Source organism: Hyaena hyaena, unplaced genomic scaffold (genome assembly GCF_003009895.1).
Source record: "Hyaena hyaena isolate Hyena2069 unplaced genomic scaffold, ASM300989v1 scaffold_266, whole genome shotgun sequence".
Classification (NCBI taxonomy): Eukaryota; Metazoa; Chordata; class Mammalia; order Carnivora; family Hyaenidae; genus Hyaena; species Hyaena hyaena.
This window is the reverse complement of record NW_024080900.1, coordinates 1,744,977-1,768,581: the sequence shown is the minus strand read 5'-3', so window position 1 is coordinate 1,768,581 and position 23,605 is coordinate 1,744,977. Positions and strand designations below refer to the sequence as shown.

The following is a 23,605-nucleotide window of genomic DNA, read 5'->3' as shown; positions in this document are numbered from 1 at the left end:
AATCCAGCATGGACTGACTTCTTCAAAGCTCTAAGAGGCAAGCTAATAAAGAAAATGGCTCCCTTTCTTTTGCACCCTGGTTCCAAGTTACCTGACAACTTTCATAGTTGGATCTCCCATGACTGAGGCTAAGACTTAACTATGTCCCTATTAGCATGTTAAGGGAAGAATTCTTCCCCCTCTGAAGTAACTAGCCTGGGAAATAATTGCCTTTTTGCCCAGTTGGATGGTTACGAAAATACAGTCATAGATCTAAATGACACGAAATAACTAAAAGGGTATTTGGTCAGCCTAGGGGCTTCAGATACATATTTTGGACCCAAAACCTCCAGACATCACACTCATTTCCAGTGATGCCTTGGTCTCTCTGCAACATCCCTAGTCCCTCACTTAACTCAGTTCACTTCAGGAAGAGCCCTGGTCATGTCAAAAAATAAGGGGAACCTACAAGATACAAAATGGAATCAGTTCGGCAGGGGGCAGAAGTCACAGTGAAAGAAGGGAAAGAAGGTATCTTCGAAGGTGTGACTCTTTTTTCTCCATTGCATTGGTGTGTTGAAACCAAGACTTTCAAATGCTTTGTGCTTTGGGCCAGCCTTGTTCCAGGAAATATGAGTGGGAACAAGGGGATCATGGAGAAACAAAGAGAGAGAAACAAGGGAGGCTTATCCTGGCCTGCTCCCAGCCTCAGGAAAGAAGGATAAATGAAAATCTGGGGGGCTCTAATAAAGTTCATCCCAGTACAGTGCACCAGAGAGAGACTGAGGCTGATGTCTTAGTGATTACAGAGACTGAGTGTTCCTGGAACATTCTCTATGCATATGTCCCTCCTGAGGCTGGTACAGGCAGTAACTGCCTGGATCAAAATTCAGGGATTTGGCATTCTAGTCCTGCCCATCAATCTTCCACTCTCATGGCTACTAACTCGGCCCTTTATTTCTAAACTGGGAAAACATGTTGGAGCAATCTCTTGGCAAATCATTCAGCAAAATTCCCGTATTAAGTAGAGTTAGGGAAGAAATAGTTTTAGGAGCACAGATTCTAACGTGGAAGACTTTAGACTCAGAATTGAAAGATGGGAACAATAAGAAATTGCCCCCTGAGTTCTTGCTGGCTGGCTGCCTGCCCAAGGTCAGACCTCTGGCAGCTCTATCAACATTCCCATTGGCCAGGAGAGAGCTGCTGAAGGGTTCATTGGCTGTCACAGACCCATTATGGTTCCAGCCAACTCCTTCCACAGATAGGAGCTATTTAGAAAGCTTTCTGGAACATTCAACAGTGGCTAACAATTCACTGAAGGGACAGCAATCTGTCCATGGGCTTCGTGAACTCTGGTCACCTCTCATCAGTGAAGTCAATGCATAGAGAGTGATAGTATAATTTTTAAAAATATCTTATGAAACATTTCATCGGGACAATAAATGCAGCTTTAGACCATGAGACAATGGCCACCTCCTCCTACCTACAGGCAAATCTCTATGTTTCTTTAGAGCTCCCTGCTAAAGTGAATTCTTCAGGATTTCTATGACCTATAGATATAGATATAGATATAGATTAGATATAGATATAGATATAGATATTATATACATAATAAGAAAGGTAGGTTATTTGGCCTAATAACTATTGTTTAAGAAACTAAAATGAGATACCTCAGATCTGGTGCTGGTGGAAAGTTCCAAATGGTGGTGGCCAACTCTCTGGCTGTTTATTAATGAGATGTGTCTTTTACCCAAAGCCACAGCTCCTTACTTAGGCTTTCCTTCATTAAAGATGGACTAGTTTATACAGATCTTATCAGCCTCTCCCAAATATTCTCTGACATTCCTGGTCAACACATGAGTGTGGGAGGAGGCTCTATCTGTAAACATGGAGTCAAGGATCTATCTTGTCTTTTCCTAGAAATACTTTCTCTTTAAGGGTCCTCCATGATTGTTAATGGAATTAGTCAATGAAATATGACCCTACGAAGGATCTTAGCAGTTCTGAGAACAGTTAAAGGGAAAAGTCACCTCCTCAACCCCCTTATATGTGTATTCTTCCTATTATTTCAAAGGACTAAAGGAAAAGAGTAGAGCAGGGAAGGAAAACTAATTGAACAACTGCTATGTGACAAACACACCCATGATCATCACCTCACTTATCCCATCTACCAAGTCTATGAGCTCTTATTACCACCATAATCTTATAAAAGAAGAAACTGAAGTAAACAGGCTAAGTGCCCATGCCATAGGGCTCCCAAAGAATGAAGTCAAACCCAGGTCTTCCTGGATCTAAGCCATGTTCTTCCCTCTAGAGAGCATTACATCACTTTCACTGTGCAGAAAAGGGGCTCAGAAAAGAGAAATAACGTCTGTGCTCATTCTATGTGAGATGGAAGGCACAGAATCGAATCTGTTCATAGGAAGTGCCCCCATATGGAGAGTAAACATGAGTTTTAGAGTTAGAAACTCAGCTCCCAAACTTGTCTGTATAAAATCAAGCAAGTACTTCACTCTTCCAAGCTTCATTTTCTTCTTCTTAGCTATAAAATGGTAAATTGAGATACAGGATGGTTATGATAACCTGAAGCCATCCAGATCAGGAGATGGCAAATAAGTATCAAGCCATGTGCTGGGATGCCTCTAGTCACCTTAAGGACTATGTTGAGAAGCACTAGGAGATAAAAATGAGGTAAAAGATGTTTTGGTAAAGGATGCTGTGATCAATGAGCAACTTCAGGGATGTAGTAGGGAGATTTGTGATGGTAAGGGTCATTCTTGACATTGCTCTGTGTCTTAGAAAGGATAAGACCTGAATGAAGTCCTATGATGTCCCCTGCAACAAACAGGTCTTTCTCACCCTGTAATACTAATAGAGAGCCCTAGAGTACTCTAATGAGTGGTTCCCAATGGAAAACAACAGTGACATCTAACTTTGGGAGTGAGCCCAAGAAGTTGCCTGGATGCCTGGATGAGGAAGACAAAGAAGGAATTTCTCACCTCTATGGCCTCTAGGACTGGAGGCCCCTCATGGCTTATTGATCCTGTTGGGATGACATGTATCCTCCACCCTCCTTCCAACCCCTAGCCCTAAATGGTTTGTAGGTGTCCCCAGCCCAGGTCCCCAGAGAGCCACAATTTGAGTCACTCACCACTAGAGGAGAACACCCGCAGAGCCCAAAGACAATGGAGGAGGTTCTGGCTGTGAGACAGGTTCTTCCTGGCCAGAATTAATGTCACATCAAGTGCTTCCAACTCCAGTGCCTTTTGTCCAAACTTTTTATCTATGAACACAAAGCAGTCCATCTTAGCTGTGTTTCACATGAATTCTGAAGGTTATACAATGCATGAGGAACAGGAAGGCAAAGATGGTAGAGGCAAGTGAATGATGATAGCCAATGAGTTATGGATCTAGCAGAAAGTGCTAAGTATGTACCCATTGGAATGAGATGGCTCAGAAGAGCTAGGGCAGGGTATACATGGGGTCCATTTATTCCTCATGTAACATGTACACAAGGCCTTTTGGGTTGTGTGACTCACATCCCCTGTATGGAAACATGTTTCTGGATGTTCTCAAACATGAATTCCAGTTTAGTAGGGTATAAATCTCTTCCTTTAAGATAGTTCTGGAATATAGGACATGAGTCACGTAAGTTACACAACATTCAAATCCAATGTGTGAAACTTGATTGGATCCTTCTTTGAATGTGTCTGTAATTGCCCTGTTGGGATATTTGGAGAAAGTGAAATGAGTATACATTATGCAAGCATGGTTAATTTTGTTAGATTTGTAATCATGTATTGGGGGTGTATAGGAAAATATCTCTTTTCAAAGAAATGCACTCAAACATATTTAAGAGCAAAATTCTATCTGTAACTTTCCTTAAAATAATTCAAATAAAAATAAACAGGTGAAGGGGAGCTTGAGCAGCTCAGTCGGTTGAGTGCCTGTCTCTCAATTTCAGTTCAGGTTGTGATCTCATCATTCGTGAGTTCAAGCCCCACTACGGGTTCCTTGTTGACAGTGTGGAGCTTGCTTAGTTAAGATTCTTTCTTTCTCCCTTTCTCTCTGTTCCTCCCCCATGCTCTCTCTCTCTCTCAAAACAATAAACTTTAAAGATAAATAAATAGGGGTACCTAGGTGGCTCAGTCAGTTAAGCGTCTGACTTTGGCCCAAGTCATGATCTCACAGTTCATGAATTCAAGCCCCACATTGGGCTCTGTGCTGACAGTTCAGAGCCTGGAGCCCACTTCAGATTGTGTCTCCCTCTCAGCCCCTCCCCTTCTTGCACTCTGCCTCTCTCTCTCTCTCTCTCTCAAAAATAAACAATTTTTAAAAAGTTTTTAGTAAAATAAATAAACAAGTGAAGAAAATACGGCAAAATGTTAACAATGGTTAGACCTAAGCAATAATATATGATAGAGAGCTCTATATTAAAAAGTGAAAACAGGGGTGCCTGGGTGGCTCAGTCAGTTGAGTGTCTGACTCTTGGCTCTGGCTCAGGTCTTGATCTCACGGTTTATGGGATTGAGCCCCACATCAGGCTCTGTACTGTCAACAGGGACAGTTGGGAGTGTCCTGCTTGGGAGTCTCTCTTTCTGTCTCTGCTCCTCCTCCACTCACATATGCTCTCTCTCTCTGTCTCTGTCAAAAATAAATAAATAAATATTTTTAAAAATAAGTAAATAAAAAATAAAAAGTGAAAACCTAATTTAAGAAAATAAATTTTTCTCCCCAAATTTCTCTAAATTATTGATCCAAATAACCTGGTATTTAGTATTGCAGGTAGGCCATCATTATTTTAATAATTAGTAAGCAAGCAAGCATAAAAAATAAGGGGAAAGTACCTTTCATTCTCTGGTTCTGGCATTTTCTGTAACAGGTGGCTGTGCCACCTGTCACATTTGTTTCTGTCCTTCCCAAAGCACAATGCCCAAATTGCTATGTTTGTTTTTGCACAATGTAAGCACTATCAGATTTGTTGCAGTTGGAAATGAGAAAAAGTGACCGTGTCGCAAACCTGGTTTATCAATATTCACCTCCAAGACAAAGACACCAGCAAAGAGGTGGTGACCAAACTAATATGACCAGTTCTGTCACCAGAAGTAAAGCAACTATTGGGCTCCATTCCCAAACAACCAAGTTCATTTCCATTCTGTTTAAGTCAGTTGATGGTACCCTGTATGGCAAGGGTGAGGACTACAATCTGGTGGTGGCAGAGGTCATGGTGACACAATGACAGGATTATCCAGGCAGCTTGGAAATCAGGGCCCTGGTACAGCTCTTGTCTTTCTCCTGTGAAACCTACAGGACTCTTGCTTGCCAGGCCTCTGGCCCCACACGATAGGCAGGTGACTTACAAGCTCACTTAATCCTTACACCAATCTGAGAATTAAGTACTGATACCTCCATTTTACAGAGGAGGGCCCAATGGTTCAGCAACTTGCCCAAGGTCACACAGCTAATTAGTGCCAGGTCCAGGCCTGAAACCCAGGCATGGTATCTCAGTTTATACTGTTTATAACCAGAGTAGAGACTGTGTTTCTTCAATCTTTTTCTAAAGTTCACCTGACCACACTTTGCTCTACTGACTTCTTCTCATCCTTCAACTGTTGGCTCAAAGGTCACTTCTCTCTGACCACACTGTCGTAGAGGAACATCACCCTGTTTTCCCCTCATAGCTACTAGCCAGTTGTCATAGTCTGCTATTGTCTAGTTAATTAATCACTGTCTGCCCTTCCCCACTTGAATGTAAGTTCTGCGAGAGGAGGCCCCTTATCTGTCTTGGTCCCCAGTGTCCCCAGTGCCTAATATGGTGCCCAGCCCTAGGATATGTGTAGTAAATATTTGGTTGAATATTCAATGAATGAATTGTATTGGTTTTGTCTTGAACACACTCACGCAGGTGCTGGTGGATGCCTGTGTCTTAGTCATTATTAGTGGAATGTTGAATGGACGCAGCAGAGACCCAAACAATGAAAGGTAAGAGTGCCCTGGAGCCCCTGTGCCCTTGGCTGTTGGTGGCTGCAATGGACAACAAAGGCCCACTTCTCACAGCTCCTGGGCTTCTCGACTAGGACTTGTGTATGACTGCACACAATGGGGGCACCTGGGTGGCTCAGTTGGTTAAGCATCCGACTCGGCTCAGGTCGTGATCTTGCGGTCTGTGGGTTCGAGCCCCATGTCAGGCTCTGTGCTGACAGCTCAGAGCCTGGAGCCTGCTTCAGACTCTGTGTCTCCCTCTCTCTCTTCCCTTCCCCTGCTCAAGTTCTGTCTCTCAAAAATAAACATAAAAGTTAAAAAAAAAAAAAAAAAAGACTGTCCACAATGGGAGCTTAGGCTGTAGGGTTTGCATGCATCCAAGTGTCCAGGCTTTTCAAACTGTGCTCCCTGAGGTTCTAAGGTTTTCAGGTGCTTTAGGGCTTTCTCTGAGGAAAAAGAAATGGGTATCGAGCATAAGTAAACAGAGTTCTAGACCCATCTTCCTTTCTATAAAGGAAGCTCCACTTCCATGTTATTGACTGTAATGGGCTTAACACTGGCCCTGCAAAATTCATGTCCACCTGGAACCTCAGAATATCATCTTATTTGGAAATAAGGTCTTTGCAAATTTAATTAGCTAAGATGAGGTCACACAGATTTGCATGGGCCGTACCTCCAGTGACCAACGTCCTTGTGAGAAGAGGAGAGGACACAAAGAAGGATACATATGGTATAATGCCATGTGGAGATACAGCAGAAAATGAGGTGATGTGTGTCCAAGCTAGCACCAAGGATGGCTAGAAACACAGCCATGATGAGAGGGGCGCCGAACAGATTCTTCCTCAGAGTCTCCAGAAGGAACCAACCCTCCCAACACACTGATTTCAGACTTTCTCCCTTCCAGAACAGTGGGGGAATAAATTTCTGTTGTTTTGAGCCTCCCAGTTTGTGGTAATCCCTTATGGCAGCTTGGGAAACTGATGCACATATATAATGAACATCCATATAAAATGGTTCCGTTTATTGGTAAGTGATTGAAAACTGCTTGGGACCATCGCCCCTCGGTCTCCGACCTGCTCCATGCCCTGGAGCCCCGGGCCTGCTCTGGGCCCTGCCCTAGCACATCCAGGACAACAAAATCACCTCTCCTGTGAGGCCGGTCCCGGAGCCACCATCACTGTAGTGTCTAGTTCCTCCCCGCACTTCCCCCACAAGAGTTTCCCAAATTGCTCTCATGATAACAACCCCATAAGGGTCTTTAGGTCACATTCAGGGCCGGGGCAGGTGGGTACCTCGTAGGCCAACTTTGGCCAGCAGCCGGAAGAGGGGCAGGAGGACATCATAGTCTGGAGAAGCTGCCCTCGCCATGTCCACCAGGGTCTGTAGAAGGGCCTCGCTGCCGCCCTTACTGATCATGTAGCGAATCCTTCGGTCAGTGCCTGAGGGAAAAGGCAGAGGAGAGCTAGGCCCCCGAGTAATCACCCTCATTTCCTGAGAGCAGAAAGCAGGCTTCACAGATAGATATGGAGCAAGGATCACTTCATTCCACACCATGACCGTGGTTTCTAAAGCAACTTGTATAAAGTTGTGCTTTTATTTAGGTGGGGGTTGGGGTGGAGGTGTGAAATGGAGAAATAATGGAATATGTAAGAACCTAGCTGCACTCACCTAACACAGCTATAATAAATGGGATCCACTTTCCTGAGAATCTGTTGAGTTTCAGTGTAGGTATGTGGACTTGTGTGTGCATGTATATAAACATGCATATAGGCTTACCTAGAATCATACCCTTAATAGGAGGGGGAATATCAGTATTCCTCTGCTATAGGCATGGGTCTTCTGTAATAGGGATTGGGGTGATAGTTTATCTGGAATAATTTAATTAATGATATAATGATTTTTTTGGTGCTGGTCTTCAGTAACTGATGGCAGGAATATATGGAAATAGCTAGAGTGATTCTTTAAGAAACAGGCATCCAATCATCTATCTCAGGAGTTTTGAAAAGGGTGTGGAGGGCACCTGGGTGGCTCAGTCAGTTAAGCATCTGACTTTGGCTCAGGTCATGATCTCACAGTTTGTGGGTTCAAGCCCCCTTTGGGCTCTGTGCTGACAACCCAGAGTCTGGATCCTCCTTCAGATTCTATGTCTCCCTCTCTCTGCCCTTCCCTCACTCGTGCTATGTCTCTGTCTCTCAAAAATGAATAAATGTTAAAATTAAAAAAAAACGGGGGGTATGTGGAGCTAGGATAAAATGTGTTGGTCTATTTAAGAATAATTGTGAACATGGACCTCTACCATCTTGCCCCAGAACAAGCACAGAAGCAGTGATTACATTTCAACTTGGAAGGGGACCTCGGTGATTCTCTATGCACTGGGCATGACTGACCTCACAAGGTGGCTGTCAAGGTGGGACATTATCAGCAAAGAAGACCCTCTGATTTTTCACCCCAAGGAAAAATAGCATCCTCTACTAAAGGAGCAATAATCAGTACCTATATATGAAGTAGAACTCCAAGGTCTCATTCCAAGTCTTCCAGACACCTCTGGACAAATTAAAGGAGGTGACATCCCAAAAGACAATTGGCTTCACCTACAGAAGGTACCTCATTCAGTAGACTGTTGGGAAGTCACCCTGCCCTTGGAGGGCAGCACAGCCTGTAGGAAAACCTCACTATGACCAGACCCTTCCTCCTGAACCTGTAATTGGAGGCTCTGTGGCTTGAAAGGGACATTCGCTTTGGTATTGTCTGTTTGGTGTTAACATTTCTTTCTAATGTAATGTGGCTCGCATACACAGAAATGAAAATGGAGTGAATGTTGCAATGTCCTAGAAGGTATATTTTCCAGGGCCCTCATGATAAAGTGAGCTAGCCGAGGCCTGCCCCAGCTAACTCAGTTAACTCCAGCATAGAGGACTCTGTCATCTTTTCTCTGAAAACTTAATAGCTTACCACACGGCTAAGTCCACCTCCTGTTCCATATTCCCATCTGCACTTGACATATGTTAAGAAGTTGCTAATACCTGCTTGTCTGCATGCTCAATTGAGGGGAGCAGAAGAAGGGGAATGGTAGAGTCATGAAGGGCTAGCTCTCTCTGAAGACCCTGGGATAACCATTGATGAGATATCATAAAAGAACCACCCAGGTGTGTGACAAGACTGAAGAACCCTTGGAGCCCAAAGTGTAATCATCCCACTTGACCCCAGTTCTTGTTAACCTCAATGAAAAAGATGGGCTGGTGATGGAGTCTCTGACAGAGAACTCAAGCTGGAGCCACAACCTCCAGGCCACACAGTTTCGGGAGACACCATAGCCACATGCCCCCACTTCCTCCTACTCACCAACAGAAAGCAGATCTCCGAGAACCTGAAGGATGGCCAGGATGGACTCCCTGTCAGAGGAGCTCTGCAATGAAAACACAGGCAGTCATCTTTACGAAAGAATGCAAAAGGAGGGAGGCGTGTGGTCAGGGTGGCACACGAGAATGTGGTGTGACTGTGCTCCTTCCCGTTGAGAGAGACTTCAGTGGTAAGAACTGGTGGAAGGGGTGTTCCTTAAGTGGTGGTAATGAGGGGACTCACTGAGATAAGGGTCCCAGGGGCTCTGCCTCCATATTGAGCCTTCAGGATACCTCTTTGGGCATCCATTTTGTAAGTAACATCAGCATGATGGGCAAAAGAATAAGCAATGAGCTTCACTCACATGTAGAATTTAAGAAATTCTACAAACAAAAAAAAAGGGGGAGCGGGGAAGAGACCAACCAAAAAAGAGACTCTCAACTGCAGAGAAAAACCAGATTGTTCCCAGGGGAAGGGGGAGGTGCGAATAGGTGAAGGGAATTAAGAACATACTTATCTGTTTGTTTATTTATTTATTTATTTATTTATTTTTCTTAATGTTTTTATTTATTTCTCAGACAGAGAGAGACAGCATGAGCAGGGGAGGGTCAGAGAGAGAGAGAGAGAGAGATACAGAATCTGAAGCAGGCTCCAGGCTCTGAGCTGTCAGCACAGCCTGACACGGGGCTCGAACCCATGAACCGTGAGATCATGACCTGAGCTGAGGTCGGACGCTTAACTGACTGAGCCACCCAGGCACGCCCTTTTTTTTTGAGAGAGCAAGTGCATGTGTGAGCAGGGGACGGGCAGAGAGAGAGGGAGACAGAGGATCCGAAGTGGGCTCTATGCTGACAGCAGCAAGCCTAATGTGGAGCTTGAACCTACCAACCATGAGATCGTGACCGGAGCCAAAGGTGGTAACCAACTGGGCCACCCCAGTGCTCCAAGAGCACCCTTATATTGATGAGCATTGAGTATTGTATAGAATTCTTGAATCCCTTTATTTTACACGTGAAACTAATATAACACCATATGTTAACTATACTGGAATTAAAATTCTAAAAAGAAGGATGTGTTTCTTAAACAGAAAAAAAAACTAATTTAAAAAAAGCATCAATACTTTATGCAGAGACAGAGAGAAGGGACTTTGTGGACCAAAGCTAGCCCAGTTCTTATGTCAGCGAGCTGAAATTCATTGTAAATACAAGGCAGAGCTCAGAAACATTAATCCATGTGTTCAGAGGGGAAAGTTTTGCTGAGTAGTAAGGATAAATTCTTATTTTCTCAAGAGAAACCTCAGGTAGTGCCAAATTTCATCACATAGATGTTCTAAGGGATCCTTGCAATGCTTGACACCCTACCCTCTGTTTTTCAGAAGACAACACTGAGGTTCCAGAAGGGAGAACTGGTTCAAGTCCCCTGAAGTGGCCAATAAAAGCAAAGCCCAAAGTGCAGCTCTGGCCAGGTTCCCCAAAATTCCAAAAATTGGGCCAGTGGTCTTTGCACTATAATATGTTTTTTTTTTTCCTTTTCTTTTCTTCTTCTTAGATCTCAAGAACTTATTTATTGACTTGTCGCAACTTTGTACATTTAAATATCATCTCCCCAATACCCCCACTCCTCAGCCCCTGGTACCACCATTGTACTCTCTGGTTTACAGGGTCAGCTTCTTTACATTCCACAGATCAGTGATATCATATGGTATTTGTCTTTCTCTGTTTGACTTATCTCATGTAGCATAACACCCTCAAGGTCCATCAATGTTGTTGCAAATGGCAGGATTTCCTTCTTTCTCAAGGCTGAGTAGTATTTGTGTGTGTGTGTGTGTGTGTGTGTGTGTGTGTGTGTGTGTTTTCTTTATCCATTCATCTATTGATGGATACTTTGTCACTTCCATGTGTTGCCTATTGTTAACCATGCCGCTGATATCTCTTCAAGGTTCTGATTTCAATTCTTTTGTATTTATACCTAAGAATACTGTATTATGCCAGTTAAGAAAATTAACTTGAAAGGGATCAAAGATTTAAACATAAAACCTGAACTCATAAACCTCCTAAGGAAAAAAAAAAAAAAACACGGGGGGAAAAATCCATGACATTGGTTTTGGCAATGATTTCTTGGGTAGGACACCAGGAGCACAGGCAACCAAAATTAAAATAAACAACTGGGACTACATTAAACTAAAGAGCTTCTGTGCAGCAAAGGAAACAATCAATAAATTGAAAAGGCAATGTGGGAGAAAAGAGTCACAAAGCATATAGCTGATAAAGGACTGATATCCAAAATACACATAAAAAATGCAACCCAATAGGAGAAAAGCAAATAATCCAGTCTTAAAATCAGCGAAGGGCCCAAGTAGACATTTTTCCAAAGAAGACCTACAGATGGCTGAAACATACATGAAAAGATGCTCAACATTACTCATCATCAAGGAAATGCAAATCAAAACACAAGGAGAGATCACCTCACACTTATTGCAATGGCTTTAATCAAAAAGACCAGAGACAACAAATGTTGGCAAGAATGTGGAGAAAAAGGAACCCTATATGCTACTTTTTAGGTAGGTTATTTAAGGTACAGCTTTAATCTTCACATTAGTGAGTCTCATGTTCCCCATCTGCTTCAAAGACTTCAATAACTCCCCATTACATGTAGGATAAAGTCAGAGCTCCTTAATGGGGTTTCTGAAGCTCCTCACGGTCTTATCGCACTTGCCTCTTCCAGCTTTATTATTCATTGCAACCTCCCTACCCAAAGGATATGCTTCAGCAGTGTGGAACTACTTACAATTTCCTGCTCAACCACCTGGGCTCTTGCCTCTGTATCTGTGATTCTGCTGTTCCCTCTTCCTGAAGCCTGGTTAGTGCCAGTGCACCAATGGTTTCCCATAGGTTTCTGACCTCTACCCCCCGCAGGTTGGATCTAGGGTCTCCCCGTTCTCTGCATCCCTATGAGCTACCTCTGACAGCACACTCACCATGGGGTATTCGCATGCTTCCCATCCTACCCCTGCTAGATATGAATCTTTAGAGAAGGGACCACCTTTTGTATATATCTGTCTTCCCTGCATTTGGAATAAGGGCTGTTCCAAGGAAAGTGTACCATCCATGTTTTCTAGAATTCAGTCACGCTGAATCACAAAGGAGCCATGAAGTCCAACCCTGCACCCCAGGGCGGAGCGGTGCTTACACTTCAATGGTGGGCTCAATACCCTCGAGCAGCTCACACTTCAACATCCCAGCCAGGGCCAGGACAAGGGTGAGACAAGTGAGGCCCTAGCTTGGGTGCAAAATTCCAATTTTCCAACACAGTAGTCAAGATAAATGATATTTGAATGTAATACTTTTACAAATCAACATTACAGCAAGACCTTGGATTGCGAGTAACTTGTTCTGCGAGTATTCCAGAAGACGAGCAAACATTTCTAATAGATTTAGACTTGATAAAAAAGGGATGGCTTGTAATACAAGTAGTATGTGACGCTGAATGTCACAGGATCACAACTGAGCCAATGGTCTTTGAAATTCACTTTGATATATGAGTGCTTTGGATTACAAGCATGTTTCCAGAATGAATTATGCCCTCAAACCAAGGTTTTACTGTAACGCAAAAAAAAAAAAAAAAAAAAAAAAAAAAAAAAAAAAAAAAAAAAAAAAAAAAAAAAAAAAAAAAAAAAAAAANAAAAAAAAAAAAAAAAAAAAAAAAAAAAAAAAAAAAAAAAAAAAAAAAAAAAAAAAAAAAAAAAAAAAAAAAAAAAAAAAAAAAAAAAAAAAACCCGTAAGAGCAAAAGAGCAAAATTTAAATCTTTAACTCCTATTCTAGGTGTGATGAGATGTCTGGAGACCCTGAGGCACTTGCTGTCTACGCTTCCCCAGGAGAAAGACTTGGGTTTGCTCTGGGCGCTTTAGCGTAAGGAGGGCAGCCTCAGCAGGCTGAAGTCTCTGTCTCCCATCAGGGGAGTGCCACCCCCTGCAAATGTCACCTATACATGTGCACAACGTCAGTGTTCCCTGCTCCTCCTTACCGTCCCCAAATCTGGGAACACTAACCAAGAGGCGGTGCAGCAACTGAGCCATCATTCTGGAGAGTCTGCTGGTCTTTGATTCTGGTACAAATTCCAATGTGCACTTGGTGGGGGGAGAGGGGTTCCCTACACAGAAAGATGCTCTGAATGCCAGCTGGGTGTCCCACAATTAAACTACATTCGGACACTATCTACTCGGAGACAGCATCAGATCCCATTGGATAAGGTCTCACTTCAGCCTCACAAGACTGCCCCCCACTTCAGAGTTCAGCCTCAAAGTCCAGGTTGTTATCTGTACAGCCGGGCCTTGAACAACATGAGTGCGAGCTGCACAGACCCTCTTACACGTAGATTTTCTTACCATACGGTACACAGTGCTGCAAATGTATTTTCTTTATGACTTTCATACCATTCTCTTTCCTCTAGCTCACTTTAATAATACAGCATCTAATACATGTCACACACAAAATATGTGTTAATCAACTATGTTATCAGTAAAGCTTCCAGTCAACTTCTTTATTAATTATGTTTTGGGGAGGCTATTTATTAGTTACATTTTGAAGGAGACAAAAGTTATACAAGGACTTTTGACTACGTAGGGGAGTCAGCACCGGCGTTATTCAGGGTCAACTGTATTTCTGACCAACTGAATATAAAGTTTCCCTCCTCAGGTTCCATTAACTTGCTAGAGCAGTCCACAGAACTCAGGGAAACATTTTACTTACTGGGTTACCGGTCTGCTATAAAAGGGTATAATTCAGGAACAGCCAGGTGGAAGAGATGTGTAGGGCAAGTACTCTCGGAGCACCCCCATGTGTTCACTGTTAACCTTAAAAATAAAACTGCCAGGGGCTCCTGGGTGGCTCAGGTCATTATCTCACGGTTCATGGGTTCGAGCTCCACGTCCGGCTCTGTGCTGACAGCTCGGAGCCTGGAGCCTGTCTTCGGATTCTGTGTCTCCCTCTCTCTGCTTCTCCCCTCTTATGTTCTTTCTCTCTCTCTCCAAAATAAATACTTAAAAATTTTTATTAAAAATTTTTTTAAAAAAAGAATAAAACTGCCAGTTATTTAACCGACAAAATTGGGTTTATTTGGCAGTGGAGAAAATTGCAAAATAGGAAAGAATGACCACGGCAAAACTACACAGAAGGCCCGAGAATAAAGGAGAGACTGGCTCTTTTATAGAGGGGGTTTGGGTGGGGCTGCTATAAACAAAAAGTCCATTGGCATAAAGCTGGGAGTCCAAAGTATAGTGGCTTTTCATTAGCTGAATTGTGACAGTCTTTCATTGGCTGGGCTGTTGCCAGGGGAAGAAGGAAAATTTTCCTCCTCCTGCTGGGATAGTAAAAGCCCAAGAAGAAACCTACCTGGAAGGGAAGTTTCTTCCTGTTGGGTCTGCAATTGACAAGTGGTCGGACATTAGCGCTCTCCCTGCTGGCCCCTTGACTCCATTCTAAAGGAGGTTTACATTTATTAATTTTTATATTGCCATCCAGAAGTCCTCCGAACACTGTCCTTTTTGGGTTTTATGAAAGCTTCATTAAGTAAGTGGATTAAACCTCCAGGCCCTCTCTCCTCCCCGGAGGTCAGAGGCAGAGAGTGGGTAGTAAACAGAGAAGTCCAAAACACGGTTGGTTCTCCTGGCACCCAGCCCCCATCCATGGGTGGGACCCAAAAGTCATCTCATTAATATAACAAAAGACACCTTAATTGCTCTCATCACTTTGGAGACTCTAAAGGTTTTAGGAGCTCTGTGCCTGAAGCGGGACAAAGTCAAATAATGTCTTTCTTGGGGCTCTTGGAGGGCTCAGTCTGTAGACAATGCAGCTCAGGGTTGTGAGTTTGAGCCCTACACTGGGCGTAGATATTACTTAAATATCAAATCTTTAAAGGGCTCCTGGGCGGCTCAGTTGGTTAAATATCTGACTTTGGCTTGGGTCATGGTCTCTCAGATCATGAGTTCAGACCCATGCTGGGCTCCTTGCTAATGGAGAGGAACCTGCTTAGGATTCTCACTTTTTCCTCTCTTTCTGCCCCTCCTCCACTTGGACTTTCTCTCTCTCTCAAAATAAATAAAAACTTTAAAAGATATTAAAAAATAAATCATATCATACATATATATACTTTTTAAAAGATATATTTCTTATTATAAATCACAATATCATGGCAGGACTCCAGCCCTTTGAAAGTGGGCCCAAAGGTGGCTCACAGTAGAAAATGAAGTCCCTGGAATGGTGTTCAACACTAATGGTTCTGGATCCACCTTCAACACCCCCAAATTGGTCTTCTCTCTGAGAAGAGGGAGGGGAGTAAAAGGTAAAAGCCAGGCTGTACAGTATTATATACCTTGTAAAATGCTGGATTCATTAGTTAATTATGAATAAGGAGCTAAGGAAAGGACAATAAGAGAGGAAATGGAGAGATGAGAAAAAGAGGAAAAGAGAACTAATAAAGTAGAAACTTATTGAAGAGGAATAAAAGATCCAGATTTAATTTCCTTTCATTCAATTATTCATGCACTCTTCCCACAAACGTTCATTGAAAACTGTCTATGTTCCAGGCACCAGACTAAGGATGCAAATTGATCAAAATGCAATCTGCCTTCATGGGGCTCCAGGCCTGGCACACAATCAAGACCTGGGATGGGAAGGACCGTGACAAAGGAAGATGCTGGGAGAAGCCGGGGAGGGAGTATTAACCTAGCCAGATCCATGAGTTCAGTCTCTGAGAAACCAGGCAGAAAGGGGGGAGTGGGGAATGTTCCAGCCTTGTGTGCTCAGGGGGAAGCATGACAGAGTGTGGTGACATCAGAGGATAAAACTGCTTCCAGTATGACCAGATTGAATGAAGCAGATGGTGAAAGGAATTGTGAATTCCTGTGGGCAAGATGTAGGTCTTACTCATCTCTGAATCCCCATCTCCAAAGGTCTAATAGATCATCCATATATTGTGTTGAATTAATATCTCAAGCTTAGGAATTGCCTGTTTTGTCACAATGCCCACTGAAGCTCCCTGAGAACAAGCATTGTTCTATAGGCTTCTATTGTACCTGCCAGCAGGGATATAAAGCCGGGCATGCAGAATGTACTAAATCACCGCCCTAAATTGGTTTGACCTGTAGCCAACACACTTGGCTACACATTCACGACCCATCCCTCTGTAATTGCTTCTGAGAAAACCCAATTGGTTTCATGTATGGGCAGCAGCGTGCTGATGGAGGATGCACACGATCCTCTCTCCTGCCCAGGGAAGGGGCCACGGGGCATCTCCTCTGAGCCTTTCTCCATTATGTGCGATTGATTTAGAGGTGAGTCTAAGCCCAGATAAGTAAACCTGTGTTGGTGTCTGCTGAGATTCCAGAAAGATTTCTTTTCAGGGATTAAAAAGAGAGAGAGAAAAAAAACATTAAAAACAAAACAATACAAAAAAAATCTCTTTCCTATTTTGGGGCATTGTTATATAAGGACATGAACCTGGGTCATTGGTGACATTGGGAAGCCACTGAATCAACTCTCTGGAACCACCTACCTGTGGACTTGCAGGTAAGTGAAATAATAAATCCCCTCACTTATAAAAGCCACTTTTAGTTAAATAGTTTGTTACTGAATTCTGATGTGATGGAGAAAAGAAGAAAATTTCACACCTCCACGTGCCCTCTTCTCAACTATTATGGTCTTAATAAACAGGAAAGAGATTAATTTCACAAACAACTGTTAGGCCAGCTGTCCCACAGAAACTAAGAGACAGTAGCGTCATACAGATGTTGCGTTCTTGATGCTCTCACTCAGCCCTGAGCCAGAATGAATCAGCACAATATTGTTTTTCTTTAAATAAAAATTATGGCTATCAGTGGAGAAAAAATGCTACACAAAATCTCAACTGGCATTAATTTATGCACTGCTATATTTACCAATAAATATTTTACACTATTTAGAAGGATAACACAAAGCCATTATCTCACCCACAGTAATAATAAATGAGCAATTAAAGAAGGCAGGATGTGATGTGCCTCGATTTTCCTTTAATGATCCTTTTAAATGAATCATTGAGTAATCCCCTGTTGTTTAAGACTTCCCTATAAAACCTGCTTCTGCCAAGCTTTCAGGGAGAGGCAGGCAGTTGAAAGAACAAACAGTGTCTTTCATAGTCTGTGGGGTTTTGAACTGCAATTTTCTCAAATACTGTTTCGCATTTGTTGTTCCCTCGCTTTGAAATCATCTGTGTCTCCAGTTGCTTTCCTCCTCCTAACTCCTCGTGATAGCATGTAATTAAGACCTTCACACTGCAACCTTGCAGGACTTGTAGCCACTACATGTACCCCAGCCTCCAGGTTGCCACCCACACAGGACCAGCGACCATGCCCCAAGTCCATCATGGGTACCTGTGACTTCAAACCTTTGCTCATGTTGCTACCACTGCTGGAGGGCTATTTCTACCCCCTCTTCCTTAGTCCATGAAACCTACTTATATTTCAGTTCCAAGCTTGAGTACGCTCTCTATATAGTTTTCCCAGCTATGCTGCCTTCCAGGCACCCATTACCCAAAACCACCACATGTCTCCTCACATTGAGCACTGCACAACTCCAGAGGGTGCCTTTCCCAAAGACTACAGCATGACTGGTGCACTCTGAAGTGGGGCAGTGTGATGGCCTGGCCTCTCTGTGAATACAACTGTTTGCTCTAATACCACCTCACACCTGTCAGAATGGCTAAAATTAACAACTCAGGCAACAACGGATGTTGGCAAGGATATAGAGAAAGGGGAACCTTTTGGCACTGCTGGTGGGAATGCAAACTGGTGCAGCCACTCTGGAAAACAGTATGGAGGTCCCTCAAAATATTAAAAATAGAACTGCCCTATGACCCAGGAACTGCACTACTAGGTATTTGTCCAAATGATAAAAAAATGCTGATTCAAAGGGGCACATGCACCCCGATGTTTATAGCGGCACTATCAATAATAGCCAAAGTATGGAAAGAGTCCAAATGTCCACTGACTGATGAGTGGATAAAGAAGATGTGGGGGGGGGGGGTTGTGTGTGCGTGCATGTGTGTGTGTGTGTGTGTGTGTGTGTGTGTGTGTGTTGGAATATTACTCGGGATCAAAAANGTGTGTGTGTGTGTGTGTGTGTGTGTGTGTGTGTGTGTTGGAATATTACTCGGGATCAAAAAGAATGAAATCTTCCCATCTGCAACAATATGGATGGAACTAGAGTGTATTATGGTAAGCAAAATAAGTCAGTCAAAGAAAGACAAATATATGATTTCACTCATATGTGGAATTTAAGAAACAAAACAGATGAACATATGGGGAGAAAAGCAAAAATAATATAAAAACAGGGAGGGAAGAAAATCATCAGAGACTCTTAAATGCAGAGAGCAAACTGAGGATTTCTGGAGGGGAGGCGGGTAAGGGGATGGGCTAGATGGGTGATAGGCATTAAGGAGGGCATGTGTTGGGATGGGCACTGAGTGTCATATGTAAATGATGAATCACTAAATTCTATTCCTGAAATCATTAGTATACTACATGTTAACTAACTTGCATTTAAATTAAAAAAAAAAAAAGGACTGTTTGCTCTATATGTGTTTTCCCACAACCCACTTTGTACATACCTTTATGAGAAATCTTACTAGATCCTGGTTGCAGTCTTACCTCCCTGCTCTGATTGTCTGTTGTAGGGTAAAAAACTGTGCCAAAACTTAATGGCTTAAAACCACAGCCTTTTTATTACAGCTCTTGATTTTGTGGTTAGGGAATCTGGACAGAACTTGGCTAGGAAATTCTTCTACAGTCCATCATGTCAACTAAGGTCACTGGCAGCACTCAGCTGGTAGGCGGGCTGGCTGGTCTGAAAGTTCTATGATGGTGCCATTTGCATATCTGACACCATGGCGGGGGGGGAGGGGGGTGCCACCTTGGCAGGCTAGAGGGCTGGACTCACCATGGACTGTTGACCAGAGTACCTACAGGTGTCCTTTCCAGCATGATAGTCAGAGGTACTTGGACTTTTTACATGGAAACTGGCTTCCCCTAGACCAAGGATTCGAAGGGGACTGGGGGAAAGCCTCAGAAGTCCACCCATCACCTCTGCTGCCTTCTGTTGGTCTGCCAAGTCTCTGTTCATAGCCCAGATTCAAGAAGATGGAGTTAGGCTCCACCTCTGAATTGGAGGACTAGAAAAGAATTTACATCCAGTTTTCATCTTCCATACTCTCTTTAGACTGTGAGGTCCTCTAGAGCAAGTATTTTGTCTTATTCCCCTTGGTATCCTCAGATCCTAGCATGGGATCTTGCACAGAGTAGGACACAGTAAACTATGGAATCGAAACTTAGAATGCAATCTGCCAGAGCCTTGCTGTCCTTTTCTCTTTGATGACAAGATTCACCTCAAAGTATATTCAGTGAGAACATTGGTACAGAAATTAATGAGGTACATAGCTCAACATTTTTAGTTTATTTTGAGAAAGAGAGAGTGTGAGTAGGGTAGGAGCTGAGAGAGAGAATCCCAAGCAGGCTCCATACTGCCAGCACCGAGCTCCGTGTGTGGTTTGAACCCACAAACCATCAGATCACCACCTGAACCAAAATCAAGAGTCTGATGCTTGAACAAATGAGCCACCCAGGTTCCCATCACAGCTCAGTTTTTCTATCAGCAACTGAACAAGCAAACACAGTAGTCCCCCACCCCTTATCTGCAAAAGATACATTTCAAGACCCCCCAGTGGATGTCTGAAACCACACAAAGTATGAATCCTATATACGCCATGTGTTTTCCTATACATACATACCTCTGATAAAATTTAATTTATAAATTAGGCCCAGTAATAGATTAACAACTATAACTGATAATAAAGTAGAACAATTATAATGATATACTGCAATAGAAGTTATGTGAATGTGGTCCCTCTCTCACATGCACACAAAATATCTTATTGTTCTGTCCTTACACTACCTTTTGTGATGATGTGAGATGATAGAATGCCTACCTGATAAAATGAAGTGAGGTCAATCACCTAAGCATGGTGACAGTCAGAAGGAGGGTCTTCTGCTTCCAGACCACAGCTGGCCTCAGATAATGGAAACCATGGGAAGCAAAACCATAGATGAAAAGGGACTACTGTAGAACTCCTATTATGTGACAATAAATAGGGAATATCAATACCATCGCAGACTAAAGTGAAGAAAAAAGAAGCGTCCTATGCCCCTTTCCCTAATTTTCTCAAGTTCAGACCCAATTTTACTGACCAGGAAAAAAAGTCCATCCCCATTGCATTTTGTAGAGCTCCCCTGATATCACGGAAGCAGAGTGTTAACACTCTGCTACTCTGTTCCCACAGATTGAAAGAACAAGCCCATGAAATTCTAATTCTTGATCTCTAAAGAATACGACAAAACCTCTTCCAAACTCATGAGCCAGGAGCCCAGGACACAGCTCACAGCCCAAGAAAACCATATTGCCAAAAATAAATTTGTTCTCCCAGTCATCCGGTTTGAACACTCACTAGAGATGGTCCATTGGTTAACTAAAAGACATTATTAAATTTGGAGTCAGTAATGAATGATGGAAGGGAGCACTGATCACAAACTTCAATTACCAAAAATGGTTGTAACACCAAAAGCGGTGACCAACAGTTCTCTGTCTTCACCCAAGAGGAAAGGGAGAAGCTGCATCATTAGAAATACAGTTTGGGTGAAAGGTAAAACTCTCTATCAAGGTTGAAATGGGTCCAAAAGAGAGAGGCGTTTTTGGGGTATGAGTCAAAAGATCGATGAATGAAATAAAATGAGATTTGTGGAAATAGTGGGGCATATGAAAAAGAAGTTTGCCATAATTACAGAAGCTGGATGATGGGTGAGATGGTTTTATAATACAATGATAAAATAAAATAAATAAATAAATAAATAAAATAAAATAAAATAATGATGGGTAATGTTTTCTGGCTAGAGTGTCATAAATGCAATCTTGAGGATGAATAGTCCCACTGGGATCTTTTCTCATAGCTCTCAGGCCCCAGAATTTGACAAATGCTCCAGTCACATATTGAGTTGTATATAATCAGTTGTTAAGAAAATCAATGATCTTCCTCTTAGGTGAAAGGATACTCACAGTCCGTCATGGGGTAGGGTAGAATGTGGTCCATTTCTCACCCATTTGGCAGATGTTGTTGAGTATTTTCTGTGTATCAGACAATGTGTTAGGCACCAGAAACACCATGCATAGCACATATATACACAATCCTGTCCTCATGGAGCCCCCAGGTTAGTTAGAGCAGCAGGTATTATCTAAATAATCACCCAGAGGGATGTAAAATTGCAACTACAGATAAGTGTCCAGGTTTATATAGCCACGTGACCATAAAATAGGCTTATTTGACATGAGTCAGAAAAAGATTCCCTTAAGAAGTCATACTAAGGCTGAGAGCTGAAAAATGAGCAAGAATTAACTAGGCAAAAAGGGGAGGGAAGGATGCTTTGGATGAAACAAAGCAAAAGGAGAGCAGTGAACACAGTCCGGTGGCTGGCAGAAGAATGGCAAAGGGAAGAGACATAAGGAAGGCTAATGAGGCTGGGGTAGGGAAAGGGGAGGAGAGTTTAAAAAGATATACTTTTTTTTTTCCTCATCACTTTAAAATAAGCACATTGACCAAAGAAGCATGTTTCAGCCTTCATTCTTACCCCTTGCTACTTCTTATACACATCACACATGCACACACACTGTGTTCCCACAAGCACCCAGAAGCCTGTGAGACTTTTCCCTTCTTCTACCAGTAACAGGTAGATATACTTCATACCTGTTATAAAAGCACATATTTTTAAATTCAGATAAACTTATACTGCCTTAACCCCTGAAAGACTTAATTTTCTCACCTGCATTATTGAAAGAATCATTGTACCCAGCTCATGGGTACAACTGGGTTAGAAATACTGTAATAGATGTAAAATGGTTAGCTCTTTGTATGGGTCACAACAAATGCTCAATAAACCACTGGGAAATAATATGTGCCATGGCCATGCCCAACAAAAGGTGAATAATCTAAAAACAGATCTGAAGGACCCTTGAGATGCATCTTCCTGGACCAATTTTCCACCCTCTTCAGGACGGTCCCAAGTTAGCAGAATACTTTTAATGGGGGTGGTGGGGGTGGGAATAATGAACAAAATATACAATGAGATGAGCGTGTGTCCTCTGGGCAGAAACAATTTGGAATCCTGTGCTTTGCCAACTCCAGGCTCACTTGTTCCCACCCAGTAAATGGTAAAGTCTTCAAGTCATAATAATAATGACAGCAATCAACAGCATCACATCCCTTAAAGCTTCTCTGATTCCTTTTAAATGACACTCATTGGAAAGCAGGCTCCATCTCCATTTCCAGGAAGGCTGTTAAGTCTCTCTAAAGCGCAGTTGACAAATTACAGCACAAAACTTGCAGGTTAGAAATTCAGGAGTACTGAAAAGTGCCAAACAGTTTTCAGCTCTTCTGAATGGATCTAAACACAACCAGCAAATCATACTCACAGGTGCATGCCACCCAAGGCTCACTACCAATGTTGAGGAAGTAGGTTGCTGCTTTCTCAGTGGCTTACTGCCTTCATCTCTGAACCCATCAACCTCTGACATACACACATGACAGATTAAGAGCACCCAAGACAGGGAGGCTCAGCCCTCCCTCTCCAAGGACACTGGACCAACCAGTTCCCAAAAGTACCAAAAGGAAGCCGTTTTTCAAGCAAGCTAGTGTAAAGCACAATTATCAAGCAAGAAGATTTTGTATCTTCTTGTCTCCCATTTCAGGAACCCCTATTATCTCATGGCCTTGCTCCACCACCCAGCTATTCTCTAACCTGGTAGTAATGGCCTCCCCCAGCCCACTGTGAAAAGTAGATTTTCAGACATATTCTATGCAGTTTGAGAGTCAAGACATAGGCATCTTGGTTATTAACTGGCAACCCATATAGCCAACAAAACTATGATTGTTACCAGGGAGTGTCCACTTTGCTTCTGATACCATTTACTGCTTAATCCTTAAAACGATCTTGCAATTTAGGTAACATTCTCCCAACTGCACTGAGGAAGAGACTGAGGACAAAATAAGCTGAATACTTTGTGCAAGAGTAACTTCCCCTCATATTTTTTGAATTGAGTTTTGGAAGCTAGGAAGTTTGCCAAAAGAATTTTAGGACATTCTAAAGGACAAACTAAATTAATGTTTCTTTAGTGAAAACTCTTTGATTCCAGAAACCAAACTGTGACAATTTTAAAACATGTCTGCAAATGC

At 42.7% G+C, this 23,605-nt stretch overlaps 1 protein-coding gene across 1 annotated transcript in view; it reads right to left on the bottom strand.

Annotated features, from left to right (window-relative positions):
- AGBL1 (ATP/GTP binding protein like 1) overlaps positions 1-19,452 on the bottom strand; it is a 492,407-nt gene extending 472,955 nt beyond the window's left edge. The window contains exons 1-4 of the mRNA XM_039245764.1: positions 19,270-19,452; positions 9,304-9,367; positions 7,254-7,400; positions 3,131-3,262 (exon numbers count right to left, since the gene is read on the bottom strand). Of these exons, the coding sequence (XP_039101695.1) occupies positions 3,131-3,262; positions 7,254-7,400; positions 9,304-9,367; positions 19,270-19,452 (526 nt within the window). The remainder of the gene's footprint in view (positions 1-3,130; positions 3,263-7,253; positions 7,401-9,303; positions 9,368-19,269) is intronic.
- Between the last annotated feature and the right edge of the window lie 4,153 nt (positions 19,453-23,605).